At 39.7% G+C, this 26,607-nt stretch overlaps 4 protein-coding genes across 7 annotated transcripts in view; 3 read left to right on the forward strand and 1 right to left on the reverse strand.

Moving 5' to 3' along the window:
* The first annotated feature begins 647 nt into the window (after window positions 1-647).
* lyrm9 (LYR motif containing 9) lies at window positions 648-4,022 on the forward strand. Of its 2 annotated transcripts, none has more exons than XM_078246882.1 (4): window positions 648-826; window positions 1,964-2,106; window positions 3,001-3,093; window positions 3,676-4,022. In XM_078246882.1, the coding sequence occupies exons 2-4, from the start codon at window positions 1,987-1,989 to the stop codon at window positions 3,691-3,693; spliced, it is 231 nt and encodes a 76-aa protein (XP_078103008.1). In that variant the 5' UTR covers window positions 648-826; window positions 1,964-1,986; the 3' UTR covers window positions 3,694-4,022. The 2 variants fall into 2 exon arrangements, with proteins under 2 accessions (XP_078103008.1, XP_078103007.1); XM_078246881.1 differs by having other exon boundaries at window positions 649-826; window positions 1,967-2,106.
* A 1,409-nt stretch (window positions 4,023-5,431) lies between these two features.
* ift20 (intraflagellar transport 20 homolog (Chlamydomonas)) lies at window positions 5,432-10,787 on the reverse strand. The gene is made up of 5 exons (XM_078246883.1): window positions 10,678-10,787; window positions 8,485-8,622; window positions 8,298-8,383; window positions 8,036-8,139; window positions 5,432-6,241 (listed from the first exon to the last, which is right to left on the reverse strand). Exons 2-5 carry the CDS (start codon window positions 8,609-8,611, stop codon window positions 6,160-6,162), a joined length of 399 nt encoding a protein of 132 aa, XP_078103009.1. The 5' UTR covers window positions 8,612-8,622; window positions 10,678-10,787; the 3' UTR covers window positions 5,432-6,159.
* Window positions 10,788-12,451: 1,664 nt separating this feature from the next.
* Window positions 12,452-22,986, forward strand: tnfaip1 (tumor necrosis factor, alpha-induced protein 1 (endothelial)). Of its 3 annotated transcripts, none has more exons than XM_078246884.1 (7): window positions 12,452-12,647; window positions 14,576-14,931; window positions 15,473-15,642; window positions 19,273-19,356; window positions 19,777-19,829; window positions 19,996-20,191; window positions 22,171-22,986. In XM_078246884.1, the coding sequence occupies exons 2-7, from the start codon at window positions 14,685-14,687 to the stop codon at window positions 22,399-22,401; spliced, it is 981 nt and encodes a 326-aa protein (XP_078103010.1). In that variant the 5' UTR covers window positions 12,452-12,647; window positions 14,576-14,684; the 3' UTR covers window positions 22,402-22,986. The 3 variants fall into 3 exon arrangements, with proteins under 3 accessions (XP_078103010.1, XP_078103011.1, XP_078103012.1); XM_078246885.1 differs by having other exon boundaries at window positions 12,452-12,643; XM_078246886.1 differs by lacking the exon at window positions 12,452-12,647 and adding an exon at window positions 12,990-13,244.
* Window positions 22,987-24,975: 1,989 nt separating this feature from the next.
* Window positions 24,976-26,607, forward strand: part of sgsm2 (small G protein signaling modulator 2) — an 88,961-nt gene continuing 87,329 nt past the window's right edge. Inside the window, exon 1 of the mRNA XM_078246888.1 lies at window positions 24,976-25,136. Within this exon, the coding sequence (XP_078103014.1) occupies window positions 25,077-25,136 (60 nt within the window). The 5' untranslated portion in view covers window positions 24,976-25,076. The remainder of the gene's footprint in view (window positions 25,137-26,607) is intronic.

Here is a 26,607-nt window from a genome sequence, read left to right on the forward strand (position 1 = left end):
GCCAGGCTGTTGTGGCTGTGTATGGTTCTTCCACACGCTACTGAGGCTCCTGTTTGTGAAATGAATAAATTGTTCAATTGCCAATATGTCTTGTTTCTTCAAACTTCAATCATCCAATCCACAAAACACCAAATGAGTCAATGGCAGAATAAACTGTTTGGCATTGGCAGAGAAGATTTGGCAAATTTTGTGGGTTGCGCCCATGAAAAATGTGAGTATGTATACTTGAGTATGTATACTCAGCGCTGCTGCTCATCCCACAAATGCAAGTTCCTTACAAATGGGGCACCATTTGAAAGGGAACTAAACAGGCTTTCCAACGGTATAAGATTTATTGCCAAAAAGCATTGTTACCACAGAGAAATAATCTACCAAACACAAATGTTCTTATATATTGTGCTAAGTTTAGATATATAGCCTACGCAACAGAGGGCGACAGTCTGTGATTCAATGTAGGATCCATGCTACACAAGAAGAAGAAGCGACTTTGCGTTTCCTAAGATGGCGAAGTCATATCCCGCCCTACTCTGCCTTACTCTCCCTCTGATTAGCTTACCCTGACATTTTCACCTTAACTCTAACCAATCTCACTCATCGTGCCTAAACCTAACCAATCCCACCAACGCAGGCAACAAGCACTTAGCCTTATCAGCTTATTAGCTTATCAGAGGCAGAGTAAGGTGGGTCATGCCTTCGCCATCCTTGGAAAACCCAAATTTGCGGCACATTCGTGTAGTTTACTGGGCTAGTTTTATAATGACTCCAAGGAGGTTTTTACGATGCTGAGCGCCTGCTGACAGCCTTCCCTAAAGTTGACAGAGACACAGTAAGCTTAACCATATAGTTTGTTTGGCAGTGATAATGTAGCCACTGTGTTATGGAAGCTACATCTTTCTGTCAACTAATTTAGCTAGCTAGCTAATTTAGCTTTCTTTCTACGCAATGTTTAACGTTACCTCCACCCAGCTCTGTCTAGCTAGTCAAAGAAAGCATTACATGTACCTAGCTAGCAGCTTATTGGTCACCTAAGGATACATAAATGAATCGTGAGCGTAGCAACTTTAAAGCATATTAAGATTACGGCATATTTAAAACACTTGAAAATTAAATGATGAAATGAAACATCATCGGTATACGTGCAGTTTAGTGTCCCAAATTCCCCATACACTGTCCTTAATTAATTATGAACCTGCTAAACCACCTGTGCTACCCTGACCCTAACCTTAACCTGTCTCAAATAAGACAAACATCATTTGGGACACGCTAAACTGCTAAACTGCACGTAAGCCAACATGATCATCAAATTGGATTAGCTAGCTACAAATGTAACTTTGTCTGTCAAGTTGTCCATATAAATAATGTCAAGACACAAACACATGCCACTCAAACAAACCTTTCAAAAAGAGCTTAGGACAGCAGTTCCTACTAAAATATGTTCAGTGGCCTAAACGGCTGGCAGCAGTTACTGGTTACTACTAATGTGTTCAATCTTGAATGGCCTAAACTGACTGATGGAATAATAAATATATTGGGACCATTTTGTATTTAAGGGTAGTTAGCTCTTAGGTTTTTCTGTATGTTGAAAATGTTACTGTTGAAGGCATGCACTTTATTTTTGTTTTGTTTTAATCTAGATAATGTGTGTGTATTTATAATATATCTTTAAAATCTGCTTAGTGTCTGGGCCCCAATACAAAAGCTTCAGATGGCTTACCAGGGTGTTCCATTTCATATAAATCTTAATTATTTCTTATGATTGTCCTTGAAAAAAAAGTGTAAAGCTGAATTGGGCACTGTGAGTAATAGCGTATATGTAACACACACACAAAAAAAAAAAAAAAGGATCTCTTCAGTGATTCATATGCTTTGGATGGTAGTGGAAACCACTACTTATTTTTCTATGGTTACTAAATAAATATTGTCACTAACCCGAATAACATTTGATTTGTATTTTTACTAAGAGCAGTTTAACCGAAGGAGGAAGGCATGCTGCCTTTAGTTGGAGCTGAGTTGACACCAGTGCAGCTCTATCGACATCTCCTCAGATGTTGCAGGCAGTTACCAACGCCAGCAATGCAGCAGCATTATCGACATGCCATAAGACAGGTGAGGTCAACATGTGCATCGACTATTGACAAACTAAATGTTTTTCAAATTATCTTGGACATTGTATTTATATACATTTTATTTATATATATATATATATATCCATCATGTACTTAATTTTCAAGTGACAGAGCTGCCCATGAACAAGGACAATTTGTGGACAAGAATTAGAAATAGTAAAAAAATAAATAGTTTTAAGAGTTTGACATCTCAAACAGTCCGATATGTTTAAAGGCAGTCCTACAGTCTGTCACAGTAAAAAGATCCTCGGTTTGAATCTGGTGAGGCCTTTTTTGTGCCGTTTGCATGTTTCCTGTACTCATGTAGCCTACCTTCACTCGTCTGGTTTCTGTCCACACCAAAACATGTGAATGTTGTTGACATACTGCCATTGTCCCTGACCAAGACATTGATCTAAGATCCAGAGTTGTGGCTGCTGTCAATGGCTCTCTTAGCTGCAACTACAGATCCTTTTCAGGTAGCTATCTTATGTTCAGTCTCGCTTTGCCAGACCTTCCTCCACAGCGCTGCGGAGGAAGGTCTGGCTAGTTCACACAGCATATTGGTTTGTCTCATGCACGAGGATAAGAATGCACGTGCACAGGATGTGATCCGCTCTCATGCAGATGGTTTCACACTATTCCACTTTAGCTTTTCCTCCGTACTCTACCAAACTATCATTGTATTATTTTTCTAGATATTGTTGATGTATTTATGATCTACATAACCAAGAACAATAAAGTCTACGGCATTTATGTGTCATCGTGAAACCTACGTGTGGTTTTAGCCTAAAGATTAAGCACTTTCTACCAAATGATTCCCCATTGTGAACGTAAAAAAAAAAAAAAAAAATGAACAATTCATTATCCTGATCCTTTTGCTTTTGGTTTCCAGGGTTACGTCAGTCACTCCGATGAAGACGACCAAGAGAGGATACAAATGATAATCCAAAGAGCTATTGCAGATGCAGACTGGATTCTTGATAAAGTAAGGACCAAGGCCTTTTTAAAGGTACACTGTGTAGGAATGTCTCCCGTCTAGCGGTGAAATTGTATTTTGCATTCAAAGGAATAGTTATGTACCAAGAAGCTTTTTTTGGCGACGAGGATTCCTTCTCCTGTGGCTCGGCATAAGTATGATCCTCCATTATGAACTAAAGGGCAGTGCAGGCTTTCAAATTTGCCGGGGCAGTGACAAGCGCCTCTCACTGATCTCCTCCGTTTCAGTCACGTGACGCTGGCTCTGAACGAAAACGCGTCGTGGATCAGCTAGACAGGTAGGCTAGTGCTTCATGTCCCTCTAAGCCGTTATAGTTTTTCAAAATGGCGGAACGACATGGAAGCCTCCTTGGACTTGCCCGTCCAATGTAAATACAGATAAGAAATTCTTACGAGGATAAGTCAGATGATAGGCAGAGGTAATTTTACACCAATGAGGAGATATTTATGAATGAAGACATTTATTTTAGCTAATAAAATACTTCAAACACTACACAGTGTACCCTTTGATTCCAAGTTGATGTGCAAATAAATTCACACTGTAATTCTTAATTCTCTTTTTGATTTACAGTACACCAAGAAGAAGTGAAGTTCATAAACCAGGGATATGCCCTCGGGTGTAGCATTTTGCAGAGCTGCACCTGATGAACCGTAGTGGCGGATGTACAGTTTCTATGTCTGAGTTTTGAGTGCTCATTGTGTTATTTAGCCTCGTTATTGTGGGGATGTGAACAGCCATGATGAAGAAACATGTGATGAGAGGAAGACCTCACGAGTCATCGACTGTTAGGACTATACTGTATGAAATGACTGCTCAATTGAATATAATATTCACTATCTATAAAAAGTGTAAATACTGTTCTTAGATTGAAATGAGTTGACTATATACTGAATTCAATAAATTATTCTCAATATTTATAGCTTTGTTGTCTTAAGTGTGTGTGTATATATATATATATATATATATATATATATATATATATAGATATATATATACTTACAATAAAAGTGGAATTTTAGACATGAACCGATATTCCTGTTCAAAGTGACTTAAAGAGGCTAGCCTTCACTTTTTGAGATCACCACACTTAAAAGCAACAAGATGGTCTATAGAGGGCAAAGTGAAGTGATGTTTCCCCATTTGCAGTTTTTATGCTAACGGCACCGGCATTTCTCTTTTTAAAACTGGTTTCAAAGTATTTTTTAGAGAGGGTAAAGGTTCCAAATATACTATTAATAATAATAATACCCCCAGCCCCTGCTGGAGCTGCTACCCCCGCGACCCGACCCCGGATAAGCGGATGAAGATGGAGATGGAGACCCCCAGCCCTCCCCAAACAACACTTCTGCAGTCTTTACATGACCGCAGCAATATACTGTATTGTGCAGTTGCCCTTTCCTCACTCCTCTCCCTCTTGGCCAGGAAATAAAGGTTAGCTGGGGAGTCAGGCACCTCTTACCCTCTGTAACCTCAGAATAGATCCATGTTTGTCCCTCTGAAGTAGAGAGGAGTGGTATTTCATTGGCTGGACTCCTTCATATAACTCAGTGAAAGTTATATTTCTTACTTTGCCTAACTTTTTTTTTTTTTAAGCTTTTAGGGCACGTATCCCTCTCTTTCTCTCTGGCTAAGTATTGGTAAAGACCAAGGCTACGATGTTCTGTTTGAATTACAGAAGGTAAAATGTCAGTACATCACTTAGGAGCTAGCAGGGAGAGGAGTAAAACCCCGGCTGTAGTCCATTACAGAAGGGTTATGCATGTATCCTATGGTAATGTACAACTCCAGTTACATGCCAGAGGGCCATTACAGCTCAGGAAACTCCATAATACCAATATCCAATAGGGATAATTTTAGGATTTGATAAAACAATCCCTGCCCCATTACATCCAGTATATTCACATTGGAATGCTTTACACGGCTTGTGTGCTCAAGTTAATTGCAGCCAATGAGTTAAGTGCAGATATCATCTTAAAGTGGTAGAATGTTGAGATTGAAAGGGGAAAGTAACCGAATGATTCAACACAGAGCATGAAGAAAGAAACTCCATCTGCTAAAGAAGTTAATGTGATACGATTGAAAGTTTGAAAAATAAAATGGTACTGCAACGTAAGTTTGTAAACTGCGGACCAAAATTGTGTAATAAGGCTTGTCTAGCTATTCTCAACTCTGCGAACCCTTTACCTATGTGTGCACGAGGACCACCCAACGGTGTCAAAATATATGGATATCAAATCATTTTATTGAAACAGAACATAATAGCACAATGTTAAACATGTGCTCATCCACCTCTCTAACATCTTGACAGCAAAAAATGATGACCTGCTTTATTGTGCAATACAATACAGGATTTATTCAAGTATAACCATTTGTCATTTTAATGTATACATTAAAAGACTGACACACATAACATACAGAAAGAAGAAAAAGAAGACTATGTATTCCTCACGTGCTGTGCCCGCTGACTGGTTGTACCACAAGAATGAAATATAAGCAAACATAACAGATGATTGAATCAGGATCAACTTCTATCTTATAAATGTATATACAGATGCATGCACATGCAGTATTTAAATTGATACAAAATGTAATAAAACTAGATATACAGAGTCAATTTTTTTTCAGTATAAATAGTATAAATAACATTCACTTGTATAAATAGCTCCATCTGCTTTGATGTTGGTCTGAGATATTGATGTTGAGACATTTGGTGTGAACAGGACTTAACGTTTCAAATATATTCAAGCTTCCAGCACTGTAAATCCTCCCACCTTCTGACCAGGGTGGAAAACAACTACAGTAAACAGCTGGCTGTTCGCACACGCACACACACACACACACACACACACACACACACAGTGGAGAAAGGAGGTGGATATTTTTTAGGATGATGTTGGAGCTTTGGGATTGCTTCGGGAAAACGGTTGCAGCAAAGTATTTCTCTGAAGTGGGCATCGCTCAGAGAAAACGGGACAGGCACTCTGGAAATGGTCGTACAGATGTCGTACTTTTTTTTTTTTTTTCTTTTTTTTTTTTGCCGTCTCAGTCACATCCTCACTTCTGCAGAATGAACTGGTCGATAAACTCGTTCTGCTCTGACTCCACCTTGGACAAGGCTTCATACTCAATACGATATCTGAAAGAAGGAAAACGTAACAGAAACCTAAATGTGCACCAATAAATGCAATAAAGGCAAAAATAGCAGTCCATTACATGACACATGAAATGTTAGAAATGCCAAGTACAGTAGATATCATGATACAGTAAACACTGATGTGACTGCTGATGTGTTTTTTTCTTCTTTTAATTGACCTTTAGACAGCTTTAAACTTATCCAGGTATAAGAGAAATGTACTCTTCTTTTTTTTGTGTGTGCTGAATTAAAACAGGTCACTCCCGCATCGCCAGACCTTCCTCCACAGCGCTGCGGAGGAAGGTCTGGCTAGTTCACACAGCATATCGGGATGGGAGAAAAACGTGCTCTGGTTTATTGGCAGTTGCTTTAAACCAATCACTATGGACCTTTCTCACAGCAGACATTTTGACTTGTCATAGTAGGAAAAGCACAGCTGAAATTGATAACCTTAACGGTGGCTCAATTCCATCAAGTGTCCCAGTGAGCTATCTCAGTGAGTCAGCATGAACAATACCAGGGCCTCTCCTAAGTGGAATGCAGCCATCATTAATGGTTTTGAATAGACCTGTGCTTTTCCTACTATGACATGTCAACATGTCTGCCGTGGAAAAGGTCTATTGTCTTGGCCGGCGCTAAGCGCTGGACTCAATGTCGGCGCCTCTGCAAAATAGCCTCAGGAAGGAACTTGTTTTGGTGGAACGTGTGTACACTACCGGTCAAAAGTTTGGGGTCACTTAGAAATTTCCATTCCACTCCATTATAGACAGAATACCAGCTGAGATCAGTTGCATTGTTTTTTTAATCAGGGCAGCAGTTTTCAGATTACATTATGTGTTTACATAATTTACAAAAGGGTTCTCGACTGTTGTAGACAGAAGTGGCTGAAGAAACGCTTGAAATTCATGCTTTTTGGTCTAAACGTCATACCCAAATTAAAAGTGGTACAGCTCCCATATACTTTGACACTCTGGGGTGTGCCTGATATCACTGGAAAGGTGATTGATGTGGGTGTGTTTGGGTATTTGAGAAGTGTTGTATTTTTGAGTCTTTTGGCTTCTGGGTTTTTTCCGTAGTAAGCTGAGACATGTGGCTATTGCCCTGTGTTGTCGGTCACCTGTCAGATGTGTTTACAGCAGTGTAGTCTAATCATTTTACAGATGTATGACTTGGACGGAAATTAAAAACCTCCATTCTAGCCTCTGTAACTCTGTGTCAGTAAGGCCTAGGATCACCCTGACACTGGTACCAAAACCTTGAGAATGTTTCCTTTCCAGTGATATCAGGCACACCCCAGAGTGTCAAAGTATATGGGAGCTGTACCACTTTTAATTTGGGTATGACGTTTAGACCAAAAAGCATGAATTTCAAGCGTTTCTTCAGCCACTTCTGTCTACAACAGTTGAGAACCCTTTTGCAGTTATGTAAGCACATAATGTAATCTGAAAACTGCTGCCCTGGTTAAACAAACAATGCAACTGATCTCAGCTGGTATTCTATCTGGAATGGAGTGGAATGGACATTTCTAAAAAACTCAGATTGGACAGATAGTCTAGCTAGCTGTCTGGATTTACCCTGCAGAGATCTGAGGAGCAGTTAACCACAGTCCTCATAGATTGACCGGAGTTTAAAATGCCAACACAAAGAAAGCGGAAGGTGACTTTCTGGCAGCACCTGAATAATCCAGCACATAAATCGTCGTCCATATAGACTAAAATAGATAGGAAACCATGACCTATCCCGCACAAACCAGCACTGCGTTTGTCAGGTTATGGCGTCCACCCACGCACTGGTTACCTCTCAAGTTGCATCTTCTTCTCGGCTATGAGAGCCTGAAGCTGCTGCTGTTGAGCCTCTCTTTGCTTTGCCACTGACTTCAGCAGGTTTCTGGCTCCAATTGCCTCAAGGAGAACAACACAGGATTATTATTAATAATAATAATAATAATAATAATAAGGTGTTGCTTTCACAATCAATCAAAAGTTCATACTTTGGCAAAGCTTTTGCATACGAGGACTACAACATCATCTGCAAAAGCAGCTTTAAATGCTAAGCTTACCTTCATCTTTTCTGTCTCTGCTTCTTTCGCCAATTCATCCACCAGCTCAATTAGACCTCCCACTATCTTCTGGAACTGGCCAATTTCTGCAAAGGATAACACATTTGTACATCCTGTAGGATCTGGTGATGTTGGTGGGGATACGCAGGCTCAGCCTAATAAACTTGACAAAATATTCAGTGCTTACTGTCCACAAATTCTTTACACTCTTCCTTGAGCTCGGAGGTTTTCTGGCTGACATCGGGCTCCAGTACCCGTAGCTTGTTGAGTTCATCAAAATAAAAGCCTGCCTCGGCTAACGGGTCTTTAGCCATGGCCACAGGGCCTGTCCCAAAGGAGACATAAAGAATGAGGGATGGAGAACAGGGCAACAGAGAAAGCAAACACAATTGAAATATAGGCTATCCAGTGAGAAGCCCTCTTTAACAAGAAACATTGTCGTTCAAAAGGTTGGTGTTTTTCTTCTTTCCTTAAATAATAGCTATATTTTTTTTTCAGCCTTTATTTTTGACAGGACAGCTGAAGACATGAAGGGGGGGGGGGGGAATGACATGCAGCAAAGGGCCACAGGTCAGAGTCGAACCCGGGCCCGCTGCGTCCGAGGAGTAAACTGAGCTATCCGGGTGCCCGATAATAGCTATTTTAACAGAGATAAATCTGTATAATTCAGACACCAAATGTTTTATATACATTTGAAATAGTTTTGACCCCAAAAGAAGAATTGAATGACTAAAAACTCAGTCGATGTCCCCACAGCGTTGTATAACATTGGAGAATACTGTTGGAACAATTTCTTTCCCCAAATACCCTTCAATTTGGTTTTCCAGTCCAGAAAAGCGCAAGTGACCCTTGATCATTAGTGAACCACAATGGTGCAAATGGGCTCTGAATATTTTGGGAAGCTGTTTTTCTTTAGGCCCTCTGCAGACTACTCAGTGGTTAGATTGAATACCTTTAAAATGTAAATGTGTCAGTCTATAGTATGTTCAGCTGATATTCCCTGATCCAGTTCCAATAGTGCTAACCCTAGACTAAACTCAGATTTCTATTGGGAAGATTGAAGAGTTCTGCTAAAGCAGCACACAGTTCCAGCTTGTTATAGGCTGCATTATTATGCACTTGACTGAAACCTGAACATGTTTCTATTTAAATGTGCACACATTGTACTGCTAAGCTTCCAGTTAATTCTACCAATGCTATTTATTCTATTCTTACTAGGGCTGCACAATATGCCGTTTTTTTAATTTATTTATTTTTATTTTATTTTTTAAATCATCATGGTGATATCAACTGGCGCAATATACACATCGCTAAAGGCTGCAACGTATCGCGAAAGACACTTAAGAGATTTTTTTGTGTTGGAAGAAAATATCAGCAGAAAACTGCCCTTTAAAATGTAACTGTCATTCTTTTTTTAGTGGTGCCTTTTATATCCGATTCACTGTTCAATTTGTTCAATAAAGAATGCTGGGAATGATTTTCTTTCATTTGTTTTAAATACAACAAGCAATGTGTTGTATGTTAGCAGAATACTGGAAGCAGTAGAAATACAGAACCGAGTACACTTTATCGTTTTTTCTAATCGCAATTAATCTCGTTTATGGCGATATTCAACAACGGTTTCGCATATTTTCCTCATATAGTGCAGCCCTAATTCTTACTTAACTGTACATGCTTAACTGTACAAACCATTATTCTTTTTTTAAAGCCCTTTATACAAAATAACATATGTAAAGATGTCTTTCTACAACCTAAAAGCATGAAAGACCATTCAAAAATATGGAGTTGTAGTCTCAGTCAGCTGATTGTACCCGACCAAGCTTCTGTGGCTGGTGAGTCCAAACTTTTGAACTGCGGTGTATATTTACACTGAATACAACAGGCTTTATAGCTCGATAATATAATGCTGACAAGCGGCTTGCTATCCGACTATCGCACAGTGATAATATCTACTGTATGTTGCTGACAGTCTGTGGTCTTCTTGTTGATGCAAAACAAACGTGGTTGAACTATGACCTTCAATGAAAGATACGGCAAGATATGGCAAGACGAGACAGCGTTTTTGTTTTTGCATGCATTATGTAAAATATTAAATTAGTTTAGTCTCTTTCTAAAGGTGGAAATAGCTATAACGGTTTACATACTTTTGGGTGTTTTCCCTGTGGAAAAGTCTAACCTGAACCTAACCTAAAATTAAGTTACATTGGCTAACTTAACTCAGCTACTTAACGTTAGCTAACGTTAAGCCTGCTCACAAAAGCTAATTGGACAACGACTTGAAGCACACACAATATCCTCGTTACGACGAATTAAGTTCCTTAGATAACGTTATATTGAACCGTATCATACAATGTTTGGGACAGAAAACAATAAAGTGTACCTGTTTAAACCGCTATCACCGTTCACACAGACGGCTCTGTGTTGTGCGATGTGGCACAGCAAGCAAACAAACCCAAGGCAGAAAGCTCCTCCTCCCGCTGCCAAGGAAACCAAATCTTCTTCGTGTATTATACGGCGGTTGGCATCCAGCTCACTGGTGCATTACCGCCATCTTCTGCTCCGAAAGGGTGGATCAGACAGTAGACTTACAATCTAATTCCCTTTAGAATAAATAAATAAACATATTTCAAACAAATAAATACCCCATTACCCCCCACACACACACACACACACACACACACCTAACCTGCGGTAGGCCTATATCCTCCATGCTTTATGACCTAATGTTAGCCCTATACAATGTTTAACCCTTAAGAACGCTAACAGTACTTGACCTGTTCTTTCTCACCCATGCTTTGAAAGTAAAACGGAATGAGATTTCTTACCGTGATGCAGACCCGTGGTTTTCGGGACCCCCAGGGGTCCACAGGGTCCTTAGCAAAAAGGGGAATCATTTATTTTCAGTATAATTACATCCATAAGTAATCCAATGACAAAATGAATGACCGTTTGGGTCATGGGTCTCATACACTTTCTGTAATAAACATCTAAAAGCAAAAATCCTATGAGATAGGGGTCCCTGTGATGAAATCTTATGAAATGGGGGTCTATGGTATAACTTGTATCAATTTAGGGGTCCTTGACGTGAAAAGGTTTGGGAACCAGACAGTGCCACTGTTGAAGGCACTATAACGATAAAGTCAAATGTTGTTTAAAGGTGCCGTAGGTAGGATTGTGAAGATCCAGGACTTAGCCAAACAATTTGAACATCAACAACTTCTCAGTCCCTCCCCCCTTTCTGCTAAAGCCCATAACGGTCTCCTAACCCCTTCGCCCCACAAGGGAGAATGAATTCGTGTGCATGAGCAGTGATTGACACGCAGTTAGACACCCCCCCCTGGCCATGATTGGTGCGTCTGAACAGGGAGCGGTGGATTTTTGCAAATTGCACTACAGGTTGTAGGTGGAGCCAGAGGAGTCTGATTTTTTTTTATTTTTATAAATGACCTGCTTCATGTAGTTCTACTGGAACATAGGGTCAGTTTCAGCAAATATGACAGAAAGTTAGTTTTATAAGTCTTACCTACTGCACCTTTAATATACGAGCTGCTGAAATGTTCAGTCTGTATAGACTCAATTAACTAAAGCATGAGAGATCATTTCTTTGCCTAGATAACTAATTCATTCATACATTATGTGTCAGACCTTGCAAGTATGTACACATATGTGTTGCTTTATGATTTAAAAAAAATAAAAAAAATAAAAAATCTACTGTCCTGGTAGTTCATATGATTTATAAGGTGAGTCCCAACACTTGTTTTTCTGTGTTGTGCATTTGAGGTATTTGTTGTGCCCAAGAGCCATGGAAGCCAGTTTTGGCTAGGAAAAGAATTGGATTATGAGATAAATCAAAATGAGAGATAATAAATAAAAACATGTTTGACTTTCTAAATAAAACACTATGAGATTTAAAGTATAGTCTAGTATTTTTTTTATTTTTTATAAAGTAATCCATGTCAACATTAAATATGAATCTACATAAATACACCATAACTCCAGTAAATGCAGGGGATGGAAATACTATCATCGTAGCCATAATAATAGCTGCTGACCGGATAGGTCAGAATAAAAACGGCTCGCAATCATAGACTGTTCATATTTACAGTCTATGCTCGTCATGTCATGTTACTGACTGTGGAGGGCAGCGTTATATATCACAACGCACAGCCTGCCGGGAACTCTTTCGAGGAAGAAGAAAGAAGAGGAGAGAGTTTAACTTTACAGTTTTTTTACAACTCAAATCTTGTTACTGTTGTGAATTTTCGTCTCACGGCGATAAAGGCCTGCTTAATTAGCCAGACGGTGTGCGGTTATCTAACAACACATAAGGACAGCAGCACTGAGAGGTCGGTAAGTAAACGTTCGTAAACTGATGCCTCGTTACGTGTTGTTCACTGCTGGGTGTCGTTAGCTGTGGACATAACGTCACGCACTCCATTGAAAATCTGGCACTTTAGCTAGTAGAACATAACGTTACACATCTGGAGAATTTGAAACCTTTCCCGAATGCCATTTTACGTTATAACTAATTCGGTGTGTGTTCAATTAAAAAAACAACCCAGATTTCAATACATTTGTAACTTTTAGGATTGGCTAGTTTGTCTGGTTGTCCCGCAATCGCATTGTAAATTCGCCCACCCTGTTCAACATTAGCTAACATTAGCAAAACACACCCACTTAGGAAGTATTGGAGTGACGCAAAGCGAATATAGCATTAACGTTAACGCTACAATATTTTGTTCCAATAAAGCATTGACAAGAATACTATAACGTTACCTGTTTTGAATGTACTTTACTAATATAGCGTAATACCTTAGGGCCTTTGCCGACGAACAAGTAGCTAAGTATTACAACGGGCACAGTTTTGAAGGGCGTTCAGTCTATAATATTTCGCTACACGACGGAAAAGGACAGCCGAGCTAACCCTCTGCTTGCTGTTGACTACATGTATGTATATTAAGACCACCGGTTGACTAGCATAATTTGCCACACCGAAGACATATTAACAAAGTTAATTGAAAAAAAGAGAACTAGTAATTCGTTCTCTTTTTTTTCAATTAACTTTGTTGTGTAAACTAGCATACAACGTGACAAAAACATAAATTATAAAACAGTTATCAAACTTTTAAAAGACAAAAAGACAGCCCAGTCGTCACTGTCAATTTGGTGATAATGTAGTAAAAATCAAGAAAAATAATTGAAATGAATAAAAACAACTGAAGTAAAAAATAAATAACACTTAACTGAAAGGCAGGCAAAACCATAAAAAAATCAAATAGCATATCAACTGTATGAACACTTTTCATGTTTACAATTTGGATAGACTTCTGAAAGGGTCAAATGCCAGCTGAGACTTTGATAACTTAGCTTTGTGGATGTGAAATTTTCCCAGTAGAATAAGTTAACAATCAACTGTACTGTCTGGTTTTTGTTTTCATAGTATAATATCACATCATTGGCTTCCCGCTTAATTGAGTGATTACTTTTAGTGTTAATAGTAGTTCTCAATTTTCCAGAACTATAATGTACACAGACATTCAGCATTTGTTCTCGCTGGCATCATGGATTTGAACTGGAGGTGGTGTATAGTTTTTAACTAGCCTAGTAGTTTGTTAACTAAGCTAGCTGTTTGCCAAGTAACATTAAGTTCACTTCCTGATTTTTTTTTTTTTTTTGGTTTTTGTTTTGTGTGTGTAGTGTGCTAACTTAGCCGTGATAGGCTGGATCTGTGGAGACTTTGGTGTAACAGTTAGAGTTTAACACAAGCTAGCAAATAACTTTAACCAGTTAACGTAAGCAGGAAGCTATTTGAATTTAAATCCACATGTTCATTTGCTAGCACTGCTATACCTCAGTTATTAAAACCATCCAAGGTATTAATGTGGTGCATAACGCACCACACTTAACAGTATCCTGTTAAACTGAGCTTGCTCCACTAAGGGGGACCACTACCAATATCTGAAAGAGATTGAATATCAGCTACTAATTATATTTAATTTCAAGATAAGTGAGCTGCCTGCTATTGTAAATGTAGTTGATTATTGTTGATATGTGCCTCTCTCCCTACTCCTCTAGTTTCCTGCTGAGTCACATTCCATTTAATGGGAAGGGGAACTGAGGAAAATATAACAGTGTTATAGGTGGCTTCCACTCTGTATTGTGATACATGCCTTCAGCCACTGGGTGTCCTGCTTTAACACTCTTTGTCGACATTGTCTTTTCCTGGGTAGCTTCATAGAGAATATTTGGCTCCAGTTAAGGGCTCTGTGTTTTGCCAGGAATGATCTGGAGCAGTGAGAGGTTGTGGCGGCCTCATCAGTAGCTGTCACCACGGCGGGGGACCACAGGACCTCCGTCTGCAGGGTGGTCATCTTCCTCCAAAGGGACATGTCCGGGGACAGCTGCCTGCCCCAGCATCACACCCAGTCTCACTCATCCTCCTCAGTCCCTCCTCTGACCTGTCCCAAGACCAAGACCTGCAGTTATCGAGGAGCGGTGGGCCTCGGCAACAAGTATGTCCGCATCAATGTTGGCGGGACCCTGTTTTACACCACACTGCAAGTGCTGACCAAGCAGAACTCCATGCTGAAAGCTATGTTCAGTGGAAAGAAGGAAGTGTTCACTGATAAAGAAGGTAAGCCATCTCTGAACTGCAGATCAAGGTGTTGTCCACAGTGGAAAAAAAAATCTATTCTATGCTGTTACCTTTCCACAACACATCTGTGAAAACTAGTATTGCCATTTTAATGTGCTGTTTTCATGACATTGACGGTTAAAATTCAACACAACCTCTAACAGCGACTGTTCAGAGTATAATGGCTGATTTGTATGTATGCTTTTACGGAAAACATGACTTCACTGACACATTTGTGGCATATTTTGGGAAAATGGATCACAAATATTTTATCGACTGCTATTGTAAACCACACTTGTTGCTCATCATGATCACAACAGGTCTAGCCAAGAATTATTGAACTAATTCTACTGAAAGAACACCAGAAAAAGTCTCACATAATTAGTGTCATTGCCTTTTTTAAGATGTTGGATTTGCTGTTATGTTGATCACACATTGTTTAGTTTGAATGAAAATCTGCAAAATCTGTTTCATGTCACAGTATTGTGCACCGGTGGCTTAGAAGTGCATATTCTCAACATGGTCTGTTTTTTCTGTTCAGGTTGGATCCTGATTGACCGTAGTGGGAAACACTTTGGCAGCATCCTGTGCTACCTACGTGACGGCACAGTCACCTTACCCAAAGGGCGTCAGGCTGTCCAGGAGCTGATGGCTGAGGCAAAATATTACCTTGTCCAGGGCCTAGTGGAGCTTTGTCAAAACACCCTGCAGGTCAGTCACACCCACACTGACTGATATTTGAAGTACAGAGAATGAGGATGTATTGTTATCAAGCCTTTGGACAGTTTGTGTATCAGCAGAAGAGTTCTGGTTCTGTAGTCATTTTTTTTCTCATCATTACACAAAATGCACTGAGCCTAGTCAGTGAGCATCTCTGGATACTCAATGTAAAATTTCAAGTTAAATGACCTACAGTACTGCGTTTACAATTATTTATAACATTAGTTGTTTTTTTTTGTATTCTTGTCCGTCTTAACATCTGGGACCAGATGCATTAAACTCTGTGTAGATTCACGACTAAAGCTGTGTGTACCCACAATATACCGTACGCATTATTTTTATCAGATTTGTAAAGCTGCACGTCAGCTGATTCTGTTTCATAAATCTCAATCATTCTCGAAATGGGCGTACGTGCATGAGCCTCATTCCACTCCCACTATTCGCCATAAATGGAGAAACGGCCTTAAACATCCATTTGCACGTCGATACTCCACCACTCATTAGACCTGTCACGCACTGCTGGGGCTATTTTTAGTATCTGTAGCACTAATTCATCACATGTTTCTGCAAACCATCATTGCGTTAAATTCTCAATCACTATGCTTATTAAATGTCAGAAGGATGAGCAATTATTCATTCATATGGCGCTAATGTTAAAACAGACTTCACAAAGTGCTCAGGATAAAATTGATCGATCATTGATGATGGCTCGAATGTAAATTAAGAAGTGGTGAAATTCACTCAACTAATTTAAAATGAAGTCTATAAATTGGCCTTTTAATATTTTACAGAATGCTGTTTAGACTGCAAAAAAAATAGTCCCAGGAACTTCACTCAAGATTTAAAGCTTTAGTGCGTAATTTTTTGATATTAATGAACGTCCGTTACATTCAAGCCATTGCTACAAAAGCTAATTAAGACTATCAGTTCCACACAACCGCGTCTGTAATTCTCTGTATGGCTATGTTCAGAAGATTGTCGTCCGGTGAGTTTCCCGCGCAGAAACTCGAGTGAAGATAATGACCTCTTCTGAAGAGTCCATCATGTTTGTTTAATCCTCCTGTCCTCCTTAGCTGCTAGCAACTGGGGTGGGGGCGCGTGCGCGATCACGGAAGGCTTGTATCATGTGGACGCGCCGACAGTGTTGTTGTCATTACTTAGAATTCCTCATGGGGGCGACAGGAACTACACACTATAGCTTTAAATCAAGAATTGGATGCTTTTGCTCATTTTTCTTCTACTTTTTGAGGAGCCATTGTTTGAGACACATGGTTTCACGGTCAGTGGGTTGCTTCCTTCAATGTATGTAACTTCATTAAAGTTTTTCCTTGTCTCTCTTTACTTTGTTCTATTTTAGGCTGGTTAAGAAGTTTGTCACACAACTTTGTTTAAATGTCAGCATCACAAAAAAACAATTCATACAACTTAAATTCCATAAAAATTCTATTCCCATCAGCCTCAACTCTATGTTGTAGTGCCAATTAGCAAATGTTAGCATGCTAACCTGCTAAAGTAAGATGGTGACTGACCATGGTAAACATCTGCAAATTAGCATTGTCCTCATAAGGATGTTAGCATGCTGATGTTAGCATTTCGCTCAAAGCACTGCTGTGAACGTGCTAGTATGGCTTAAATGATCCATAAATGGTTTCTTAGTTTATTTAAAAAAAAAAAGTACCTTATCACAATATATAAAGGTATCAGGATATACAATACCAAATACCCTGGTAGAGGATTTTATCCATATTGTTCTCCCCTACTTGCTATTTACTTCCTTTCGCAATATCCAAAAATTCCTTCAGTTAAAGTTTATGGTTCTCAGTTTTTGACCATAACTGAGTTCTATTAAGCTCCACAACCAAGCCTTTTCAGGTGCACAGATTTGATTTGCTGTGGACAGCAGTGTATGTTTATGCCTCTAGGCTAGTTTGCTGCACCATCTGTGGAAGACAAGTGTCAGTGCCTATGCATCATACTGACAGATGTTCACGAGAATGTCTGCCGAACTTCCAAGGTTTACACATCCTTTGGTTTCCAGGGGAACAGACTTCAAGTCATTGAGTTCTAAGCTCACCGGCTGTCATTCATTCATTCATCATCATGTCCAGTAGTTTATGAATGAACGGCACACAACCTGCCTCCTGAGGTCCATTGCATACTCTGTGTAAGCAGCATTCAGAACAAAGGGTGTTTCCAATATTCTTGTGTAGCACAGATTGTATCAACACACTACTAACACCAACTAACATGTTATGCATGTCTTGTGCTAAAAGAACAACGCAACAAAATGAGCAGCTGCCAAGTCACGTCTCTTTAGGGCTGGGTATCATTCAAAAAATGTTGCCTGTATCTATATATGTGTGGAAAGCGGTCGCACAACAGCTGAAATGGCACACTCCTTCATAGTATCCTTCAACAAAGGAGGAATGTAGCACAATATGGATGTGAAAGCAGTTATGATTAGCCTATGTGACAATACAATTTGTTTTGGTTAAAATCAACAAATAATCGTGATAATTAATCGTGATCTCAATATTGATCAAAATAATCGTGATTATCATTTAGCAGCCATAATCGTGCAGCCCTAGTTGAATACCAAATTTATAAAACAAAAGGAAATTACAACATTACATATTACGGCACAAATCTTTTTATTTATTTTTCAGCTCCTACTACGTGAGTCCCGTCTCTGTGCGTAGAGTAGAGTTTTTCCTGCGCGTCTCTACGACGTGTAACGTTAGACAGCCAATCACAAACATTAGATCTTGGTAGAAGCATGCTGCATGCTTATTGGCTCACTGACGCTGATGAGATTTACTCCTTAGGTATTGAAATTGGGTATTCTATATTCTTGGGTATGCTTCTCTTAACAACTGTGGATCACCAGCGGATGCTGCCGGGAAGGCTGCATAAAATGTGGGATTGTAAAAGCATATATCCATTTATGGTGCATACACTAAGTTGCCAAATGTGTAGCCTTGTAAATTGAGAGGGGGGAAGGGGGGGGAGGCAGAGATTTTTCACTGTTGTTTGGGGGATCAAGTGGACAGAATTACTAGATTGTCTGTCTGTCTGTCTGTCTGTCTATGCAAAAACAACTTCTGTTGCAATAAACACTGTAAAACGCGACCAGAATCAATAGGTAGTCTAATAAAGTGGCCCTACATGTCATTTACTAACTTAAATGTAACGTCACATTACTCATTAAGAAGCTCACTCATTTTTCTGTGCGTTTTATGAGTTTGCTGTTTCATTGTTCAATGAACAGGACAACCGCTTATGCAGGCTAAGTTTGACAGTTTCTGTCTCAAAATGAAATACCTACCTTTCTTACCTACCTTGGGTGAGCCAAGCCGCACCAAGGGGTGTTACAATACATGCTACTCAGCCTCGTTTCTCTGTGTATTTGACTGGTTTAAACCTACCTGATTAATGCTCTTTTTGTTAGTAACATTTCGCCATGTTCTAAATACGTTTATGGTCTCATTTTAAATGTTAATTTTACCCATTTCAAAATGTTATACCTGGCCTAAAGACACTATGAGTGAGCTATGAGCCAAAGACACAATAACTACCCATGATGCCTCTAACTCCCAGTGTATGTTGGTTTGTGATTGACAGGACAGTAAAGAGCAACCCCTGTGTGTTATACCTGTGGTCACCTCCAGTAAGGAAGAGGAGAGGCTCATCCAGTCCTCTACCAAGGTAAATCAGATCGTGCTGCAGTTCTGATCATTATTATGAATCTGGAATTACTGTAGTGAAGCTGGAAATAATTTAGATTTTTTTAACAGCCTCTCCCCAAGTTTGGTCCTGCCCCAGTGCCAGAAAAACGAGCAAAATGCTCTTGTGATTGGTCTCTTCATGGGATTCGCTGTTGATAATTAACAGATAAAGCCATATCCTTTAATCTCATTTAGCAGCTATTCAAAGATAAAGAAAACATTTGTATTTTTTCATGTGAATGCACTATGCAATATTCATTCAAACATGCATTTCTGCTCTCTTGTCTTGCCAAGGCACTGCCAAATAGGTAGTGCCTACTCAAAGTGATTTAACAGTTGGTACATTTTGATATTAAACCAATAAAATCCAGATGTTTAATTTCCCCCCCCCCTCTGTTAGCCTGTGGTGAAGCTGGTGTACAACAGAAGCAATAACAAGTACTCTTACACCAGGTAAGAAAGCCCTCCTCCACAGGTCCCACTGCTTCCATCATTACCAGATCACTGATTTGTTTCATTTGTTTTTCCTGCTAATGAAGTCTAATAAGCTACAGGACACAGAGCAAAGTAAATGATGAAGCTCTCCTTCTCCTTCACCAGTTTGCTTTTGTCTCGACAGTAACTCGGACGACAACCTGTTGAAGAACATCGAGTTGTTCGACAGACTGTCTCTCAGCTTCAATGGCCGCGTCCTCTTTATCAAAGACGTGATCGGAGACGAGATCTGCTGCTGGTCCTTTTACGGTCAGGGTCGCAAGCTGGCGGAGGTCTGCTGCACCTCCATCGTCTACGCCACGGAGAAGAAGCAGACCAAGGTGAGGATGAGTTAGGCCTTGTTCAGACCGACTTGTGCTCTGCGTGGAAAAAAACGAGTCTGGCTTGGGTGTCCGGCAGAGACTCCAGCAAAACAACTCAGGGTAATCTGGCGAATAAGTTGAACAAGACTCAACTTTTGTTGCAACACACGTTGGCCAATTTAAATATATGCAAGCACATATTATATATGCCTTATAGATTACTTTGTAGCATAAATGCTGCATTTCTACCGTTTACCTCACAATCATCTCGATGAAACATAAAATATTTGCCGCCATGATAACTTTCCTGAGTTATAAAATCCTTTATTAACCCATTGTGCAGTGTTTTGGCGTCTGATAAGCCTTTAAAAGCATACATCTGTTACTCCAACTGGACTTCCTGGACTTCCATTTTATTGTATCAGCAACACAGCTCCCTGTGTGTGCTGTTTAACGCAGGGCTGTTTTTTTTTTTTTTTTTGGTCTGGATCCCAACTTACTGCTGTTTTTGAAAATTACAAGGAGAAAAAAAAAAAAGTATTTATGGCTCCACATAATTGAGGGCAGGACTTCTTGATACTATACCAAAGGTTTACATGCGCATACGAAAAATGGCATATGCCAAAAAATTAATCAGAGTTATAGAACTGCACAAACATTGTTCTTTTCTGGATCACAATCAACTTGAAAATGTGCTCACTTGGAGGAGCCTCATATCCCATACACTACAATCCCACAATTAACCATACACGTGATATGTATACACATATTGTTCTTGTAGAGAACAGCAGCAGAATTCAAAAAAGAAAGTTAAAAGATTGCAGCGGTTACTGCAGTCAATAGTGCAGCTAATAGGACAGTTCCTGAAATGAAAGTTCTCAAACATGAAGATGGATGCCAAGACTCTAAACTGGTATGGGCAACATACCGGACCACATCATCTTTTGATATCTGTTTAACATCTACATAAACACGTACATGACTAAGTAGATCACTTAGCAATAAACACTATATTTTAACGGAAAGAAATAACTCTGCAGAAACAATAGTGTTACATTTCATCCCATGTCAGGGGCAGATGGTAAGCTGTGTACCAAGATGTGACACACAACACTTAAAGAGAAACTGCACGCCGGAGTAGGCCTGCACGATAAATCGTTATAAAATCGCAATCTCAATTCACCCCTGTTAGCGATTTTAATTTTTAAATGACTTCGATTTACGATTATTTTTCAGTGACTTGAATGGCCAGTTGAATGTTAATTCTATAAAAGGCAAGCAGTTAAAGAGTGTGCTAAGAAATCATTATGTTTTTGATACTGTACTTAAACTGGCAATTGACAAACTCCATTTCTCTAGAGACTAATTATGTACTAACTTTAATTATGTAAAGACATGTTCAAGGAGTTCAGATAGAGCCTGTATCAGGGCCATATTTAGTTCAATGTGTTATATGTCACTATTTTTGGTAGCCTACTGTACTTAAATGGCCAGTATGTACTTTATTTTCTTTATTCATTGGAGCCTCTATGTTTACAGGCTTGTGGTGATGCGCAATGTGCTATAGGTGCCAAAAAAAAAAAGTATTTTTCTTTGTTTTGTTTTTGTCCTGGTTCATGTGTGCAATAAACATTACACTTCGTGAGGAATCGTGATTCATATTTTTTCCCCGAATCGTGCAGGCCTTCGCCAGAGGCACAAAAATGACTGAAACTGAAAAGAGTCTGAAGGTCTTTTTGTAAGCTGGATCCTTGGTTGTGTGCACTCATTTGTACCAAATCAATACTAACAGACAATGTGAATTTGGCTTTTCTGTCTTATTTATGTCCACTAGCACGTGCACTGCAATTCTTCTGTGCCACCAGTTATTTTTGCTTGGCCTGCAGGCATGCATGAAGCCTGGAAAACTCCAAATTTGGACCTGTAACTCTTCATGTATATTAAATACATGTATTCACTGTATAGAAATATTTGGGGTCTGTCTCTTCCTACCTCAGGTGGAGTTTCCTGAAGCTCGCATCTATGAGGAGACTCTGAACACCTTGCTATACGAGACAATGCCGCTGCCTGACAACTCCTTGCTGGAGGCCACGCGTCGGAGCTACAGCAACTGCGGATCTCACAGTGAGGAAGAGGAGGGGCCCGGAGGAGCTGAGCTTCGCGAGCGTGTCCGTCGAATCCACGTCAAGAGGTACAGCACGTATGACGACCGGCCACTGGGACAGTGAGACTCAAACCACAGACCGCTGGACAGATTTCAGCTTTTCACGTTGATGATGAACATTCAAACATGAAATCTGTTAATACGTTTCTCTTTTGAATAGTTTTATTATCTTCTTTACCACTAAAAGAAGTCCAAACTGTGGCCTTGATGTAATTGCATCTGACTTTTTACTCTAGATAGTTCCGGTGTTGTCTGCTCTGTCCATCATAATTTATGAATTATTACCAGAGGATTCTGAGCAACTACTTTAAAACAAACTAGAGAACTGTAGGGTTTTTTCTTTTTTTTTTTCTTTTTTTTTTTTTTTTTTACTAAATGTAGATTAGTAGTGGAGGAATATCACAGATATGCACTATTTCTTAGTAGAAATATTGTACCAATCATAGCACTTAGACTCTGAATCAGCAGCAGAGCATGTTTAATATTTATAGATTGTATTTTTAATATACACATTTACAACATCCTGTTTTCCAAAGATGAATCTGTTTTAGATTTTTCCAGAATTAGTGTGCCTTAACATGTTTTAATGCAGTTTACCATAATGCCTTTTTTTCCAGCTGTGAAGATAAAAGTTCTTGTTATTCAACTACTTGTTGTCTTTGTTATGTTTTTAGTAGGCAGGTATAATTAGAAAAATCTACAGTTGAACGTACACTTAAATGGCCTGGCTATTGCTCACTTCAAAGAACCTGTAACATGGACGACTGACTCGTCCCATGTCGTAATTGTAATCCTTAAGATTTCAGTCCTGGTTGATTTGCTGACAGTGACACTCTTGGTTAAAAGTAGTAACTGCAAGCAAGGTTCAATTTACAGGTGCCAGAATTCTGGAGACCGATGTTGGGCAGCTGCTTTTCCAGAAATCAACAGAAGAGCAACGTGTATGTGTTTACAGAGGAGTCAGGCCAACTGACATACTGTAGTTTTATAAAAGGAGTCAGGCAATAATCTGCCTTTTTTTTCATCATGCAATTCACAATTTGACTTTATGCTACACACCAAGCAAGTAGCTTTCCACACAACAGCGGGACATAGTAAAAGGAGTTGGTTACCTTGCTGGGGAGTTGGAGGGGTGCAGCCTGTGTCCTGCAGCTCTTTATCTTGCAGCTCACTGTAGCTGCTCCTCACTCTTCTGTTGAGAGTTTACCAGTCGCAGACTTACTGCTTCATCAGAACTATGTTGGTGTGGTTTGTTAACATTTGACTAGTCTATATCCAAGACCTTCCACTTTTGGGATTGTTCAGGTGCCGCCGGAAATTCTGCCAGACGTCTTTCATTACGGTCGGATATCCGCTACCTTCTGCTTTCTTTGTGTTTGCTGCAGGGGAAATCCAGACAGCTAGCTAGACTATCCAATCTGAGTTTTCTGTTGCACGACTAAAACAATGTGTACAAAGAATGTACACGTTTCACCAAAACAGGTTCCTTCCAGAGGCTATTTTGCCCATGACGATTGTGATTGGTTTAAAGAAATGCCAATTAACCAGATCAGGTTTTTCTCCCATCCAGGAATGCTTTGTGGATTCGCCAGACCCCCCTTCGCAGCACTGTGGAGGAAGGTCTGGCAATGAGACACTAACATTTGACTAACAGTGTTCTGGCAACATGAGCATCAGCCCCCACCCCCAACTGTCATTACATTTTGATTTAGATTTTGCCATGACCTGATTGATGCATGGGAGTATGAGACATATTTTTCCAGTGGAGCCCTTCAAACCAGTGTGAAGAAGAGCTCAGACAAAACGGCGCAGAACAAAAATCTCGTGAAATAACCAGAAGTGTTCAAACTTCGGCAGAAAACGATGTGTTCATAGTGAGAAGCTGATTGAAAACCCTGTTTTCTTGCCCCTTTAACATGGAACAGAAACACAAGGCATAATGCAGAGCTGTTAGTGGAAGCTTTTCAGATAACATGGCTTCTGATGGTTGCAGGTGCACCCTCAGCCCACATGGAGGCACAAGCAGGAGGTTTAATGACAGACTCCAACAGAGGAGGCCATTCTTTATCATGTTGCTGTGACGTCATTTATTTTGCAGCAGGCCATGGCATCAGCACTCAGAAGTGTGTGTGTGTGTGTGTGTGTGTGTGTGTGTGTGGCTTTTAAATTAAGTCATTAAATAAGCTGCATTCTAATGAGCCCAAAAATTGCATGTTTCCTCCACTGGAGACCCAAATCTTTGCATGGAGGAGCAGCTAGCTGTCGCTAACTTGAAGTGAGGGAATTATTTACAAGCAACAAACAGTGACAAACCCAAAACATTTGCCATTAACATTTCACACCTTTCATAGGAGAACAGCTTTCCTGCTGTAACTCTTTCCTGCCCAGGATGGGGAAAAGAAGATGCTAAAAATAACTTGGGGCTCTACAGGTTGGTGTGTTGGATGCTGAGAGGCTGCAGGTTGGGGCGGGGCTGGATGCTGTGAGCCTCTGGGAGCTCCAGTGATTTTTTTTTTTTTTTTTTTTCCCCCCCTCCTCCATTGATCAGTACGGTGAGGAAGGCGGATCCTCTGACGTCGCCGTGAAGCTGCTCGGCTGCGTCAGAGTCCAGCTGAGCGAAGGGAGAAGGAAACGAGGAATAAAAAGGAAAGCGGGTCTGAAGGGCTGGGGAGAGCGGACGGACAGTGTCAGGGAGACAGACCTGTGTCGTGCACACCGCGGACGGACAGACGGACAGACATGGAGGGCTCCACGGAGGAAGACTACAAAGAGAAATTATTATGGAACGTTAAGCGCGAGGTAGGTGCTCTTTGATGGCCCGCCGAGCTTTACATTTACATGTGTATGTGTACTGTATTATTTTATGTAATTATTCACTTCAAAATCCTGACAGGATTTTTGGAAGTGTTGCATTAATACTTAGCTTGTTTTGCGCGGGCGTATTTCAGTCTACTGTGTTAGACTGAATTCTATTCAGTTAAAGCGCAAGTTTACCAAACTGATGCTTAATAAATGGACAGTGTAGCTAAACTAGCAGCTTTCCGTTTTAGTACCCTTAACATCTCTGTTTCTGAAATGTTTAGTATTTTTGCTATTATTCCCCTGTAATTACTAACGTTACAATAATATCTTTTGATTCTGATATTCCTAAAAATGTATTCCTACATTTTTGTATGGATTGAAATCATATCTCATTTTCAGAGATTTCCAATGAGTATAACCTAAATTGAGTGTTAGGTATTTTATATAAAACATTGCCTGCCTCATCAGGTAATGCATTGCTATAATGCCTTTATAATATTCCTACAATATACATTACAAACATTTAAAATGACCATATCTCACCCACATTTTTTTTTTATTTCCTATGCATGTTGGGACATTTACACAATATCCCATCAGATTTATTATACAACATTTTTTTTTTTTTTTTAAAGTACAAGCATTCATTACCCTTTGTTCAGAAATCCTTGGTTAAAGCCTCTGTCTGAAGGCATTTTCTTTAGCACAGGTTGTATTGCTGTCTGTCTCTACCAGCAGCACTAACATCCACAGCTCAAACAGTGCTTCAGGCTTTTTGTTCCTGGTGATGAATGCCTCACATCTCTCCAGTGAGGAATAAATCATTAACCCTTTAACCTCTCTACCCACTCCTATTGAATGCTGCCTGCTGCCCTCACCGAAAGCTACAACTAGAAAGATTTCCCTGCACTGAAATGTCAGTGTAAATCAAAGACTGAATGACAAGGTGTGGCTCGCTGCCTATACCTCAGTCTGAATGAGAGTGAATATGTAGTTTCCATCATTATAATGGCGAGGAAAGGTCAAGCTAAAAATATCAAGCCCAAAATCTATCTGACAGTCAAACTGAAAAAAAATGTTATTTAATTTTATTTAGGATCCTCACAACACACGACATTCAACATTACATTAATACTGCCACATTGTCAGTACAATAATATACAAAGCATCACATTTACCCAAATGATACCTCATTAGTTCTGACTCATTGCTTCACCTTAACGACATATTTGACTTTTTGTAATGAGGATTTCATGTTTGGTGGCGATTGGTATCAGATGCATTTATTATAGCTTGTGGTTTAGTGAACTGAGACCACTGTAGCTGATTACAAAAGTAAAATGTAAAAATAGTTGGTCTTTACTATTTTGCCTACCTTCGAAGGTAGGCAAAATAGACCAAAAATAGACCAAAGTACATACAAACACTCAACAACTACAAAGTTGTAGTCAGCGAAATATATAAAGAG

The sequence above is a fragment of the Sander vitreus genome, chromosome 3 (genome assembly GCF_031162955.1).
Source record: "Sander vitreus isolate 19-12246 chromosome 3, sanVit1, whole genome shotgun sequence".
Classification (NCBI taxonomy): domain Eukaryota; kingdom Metazoa; phylum Chordata; class Actinopteri; order Perciformes; family Percidae; genus Sander; species Sander vitreus.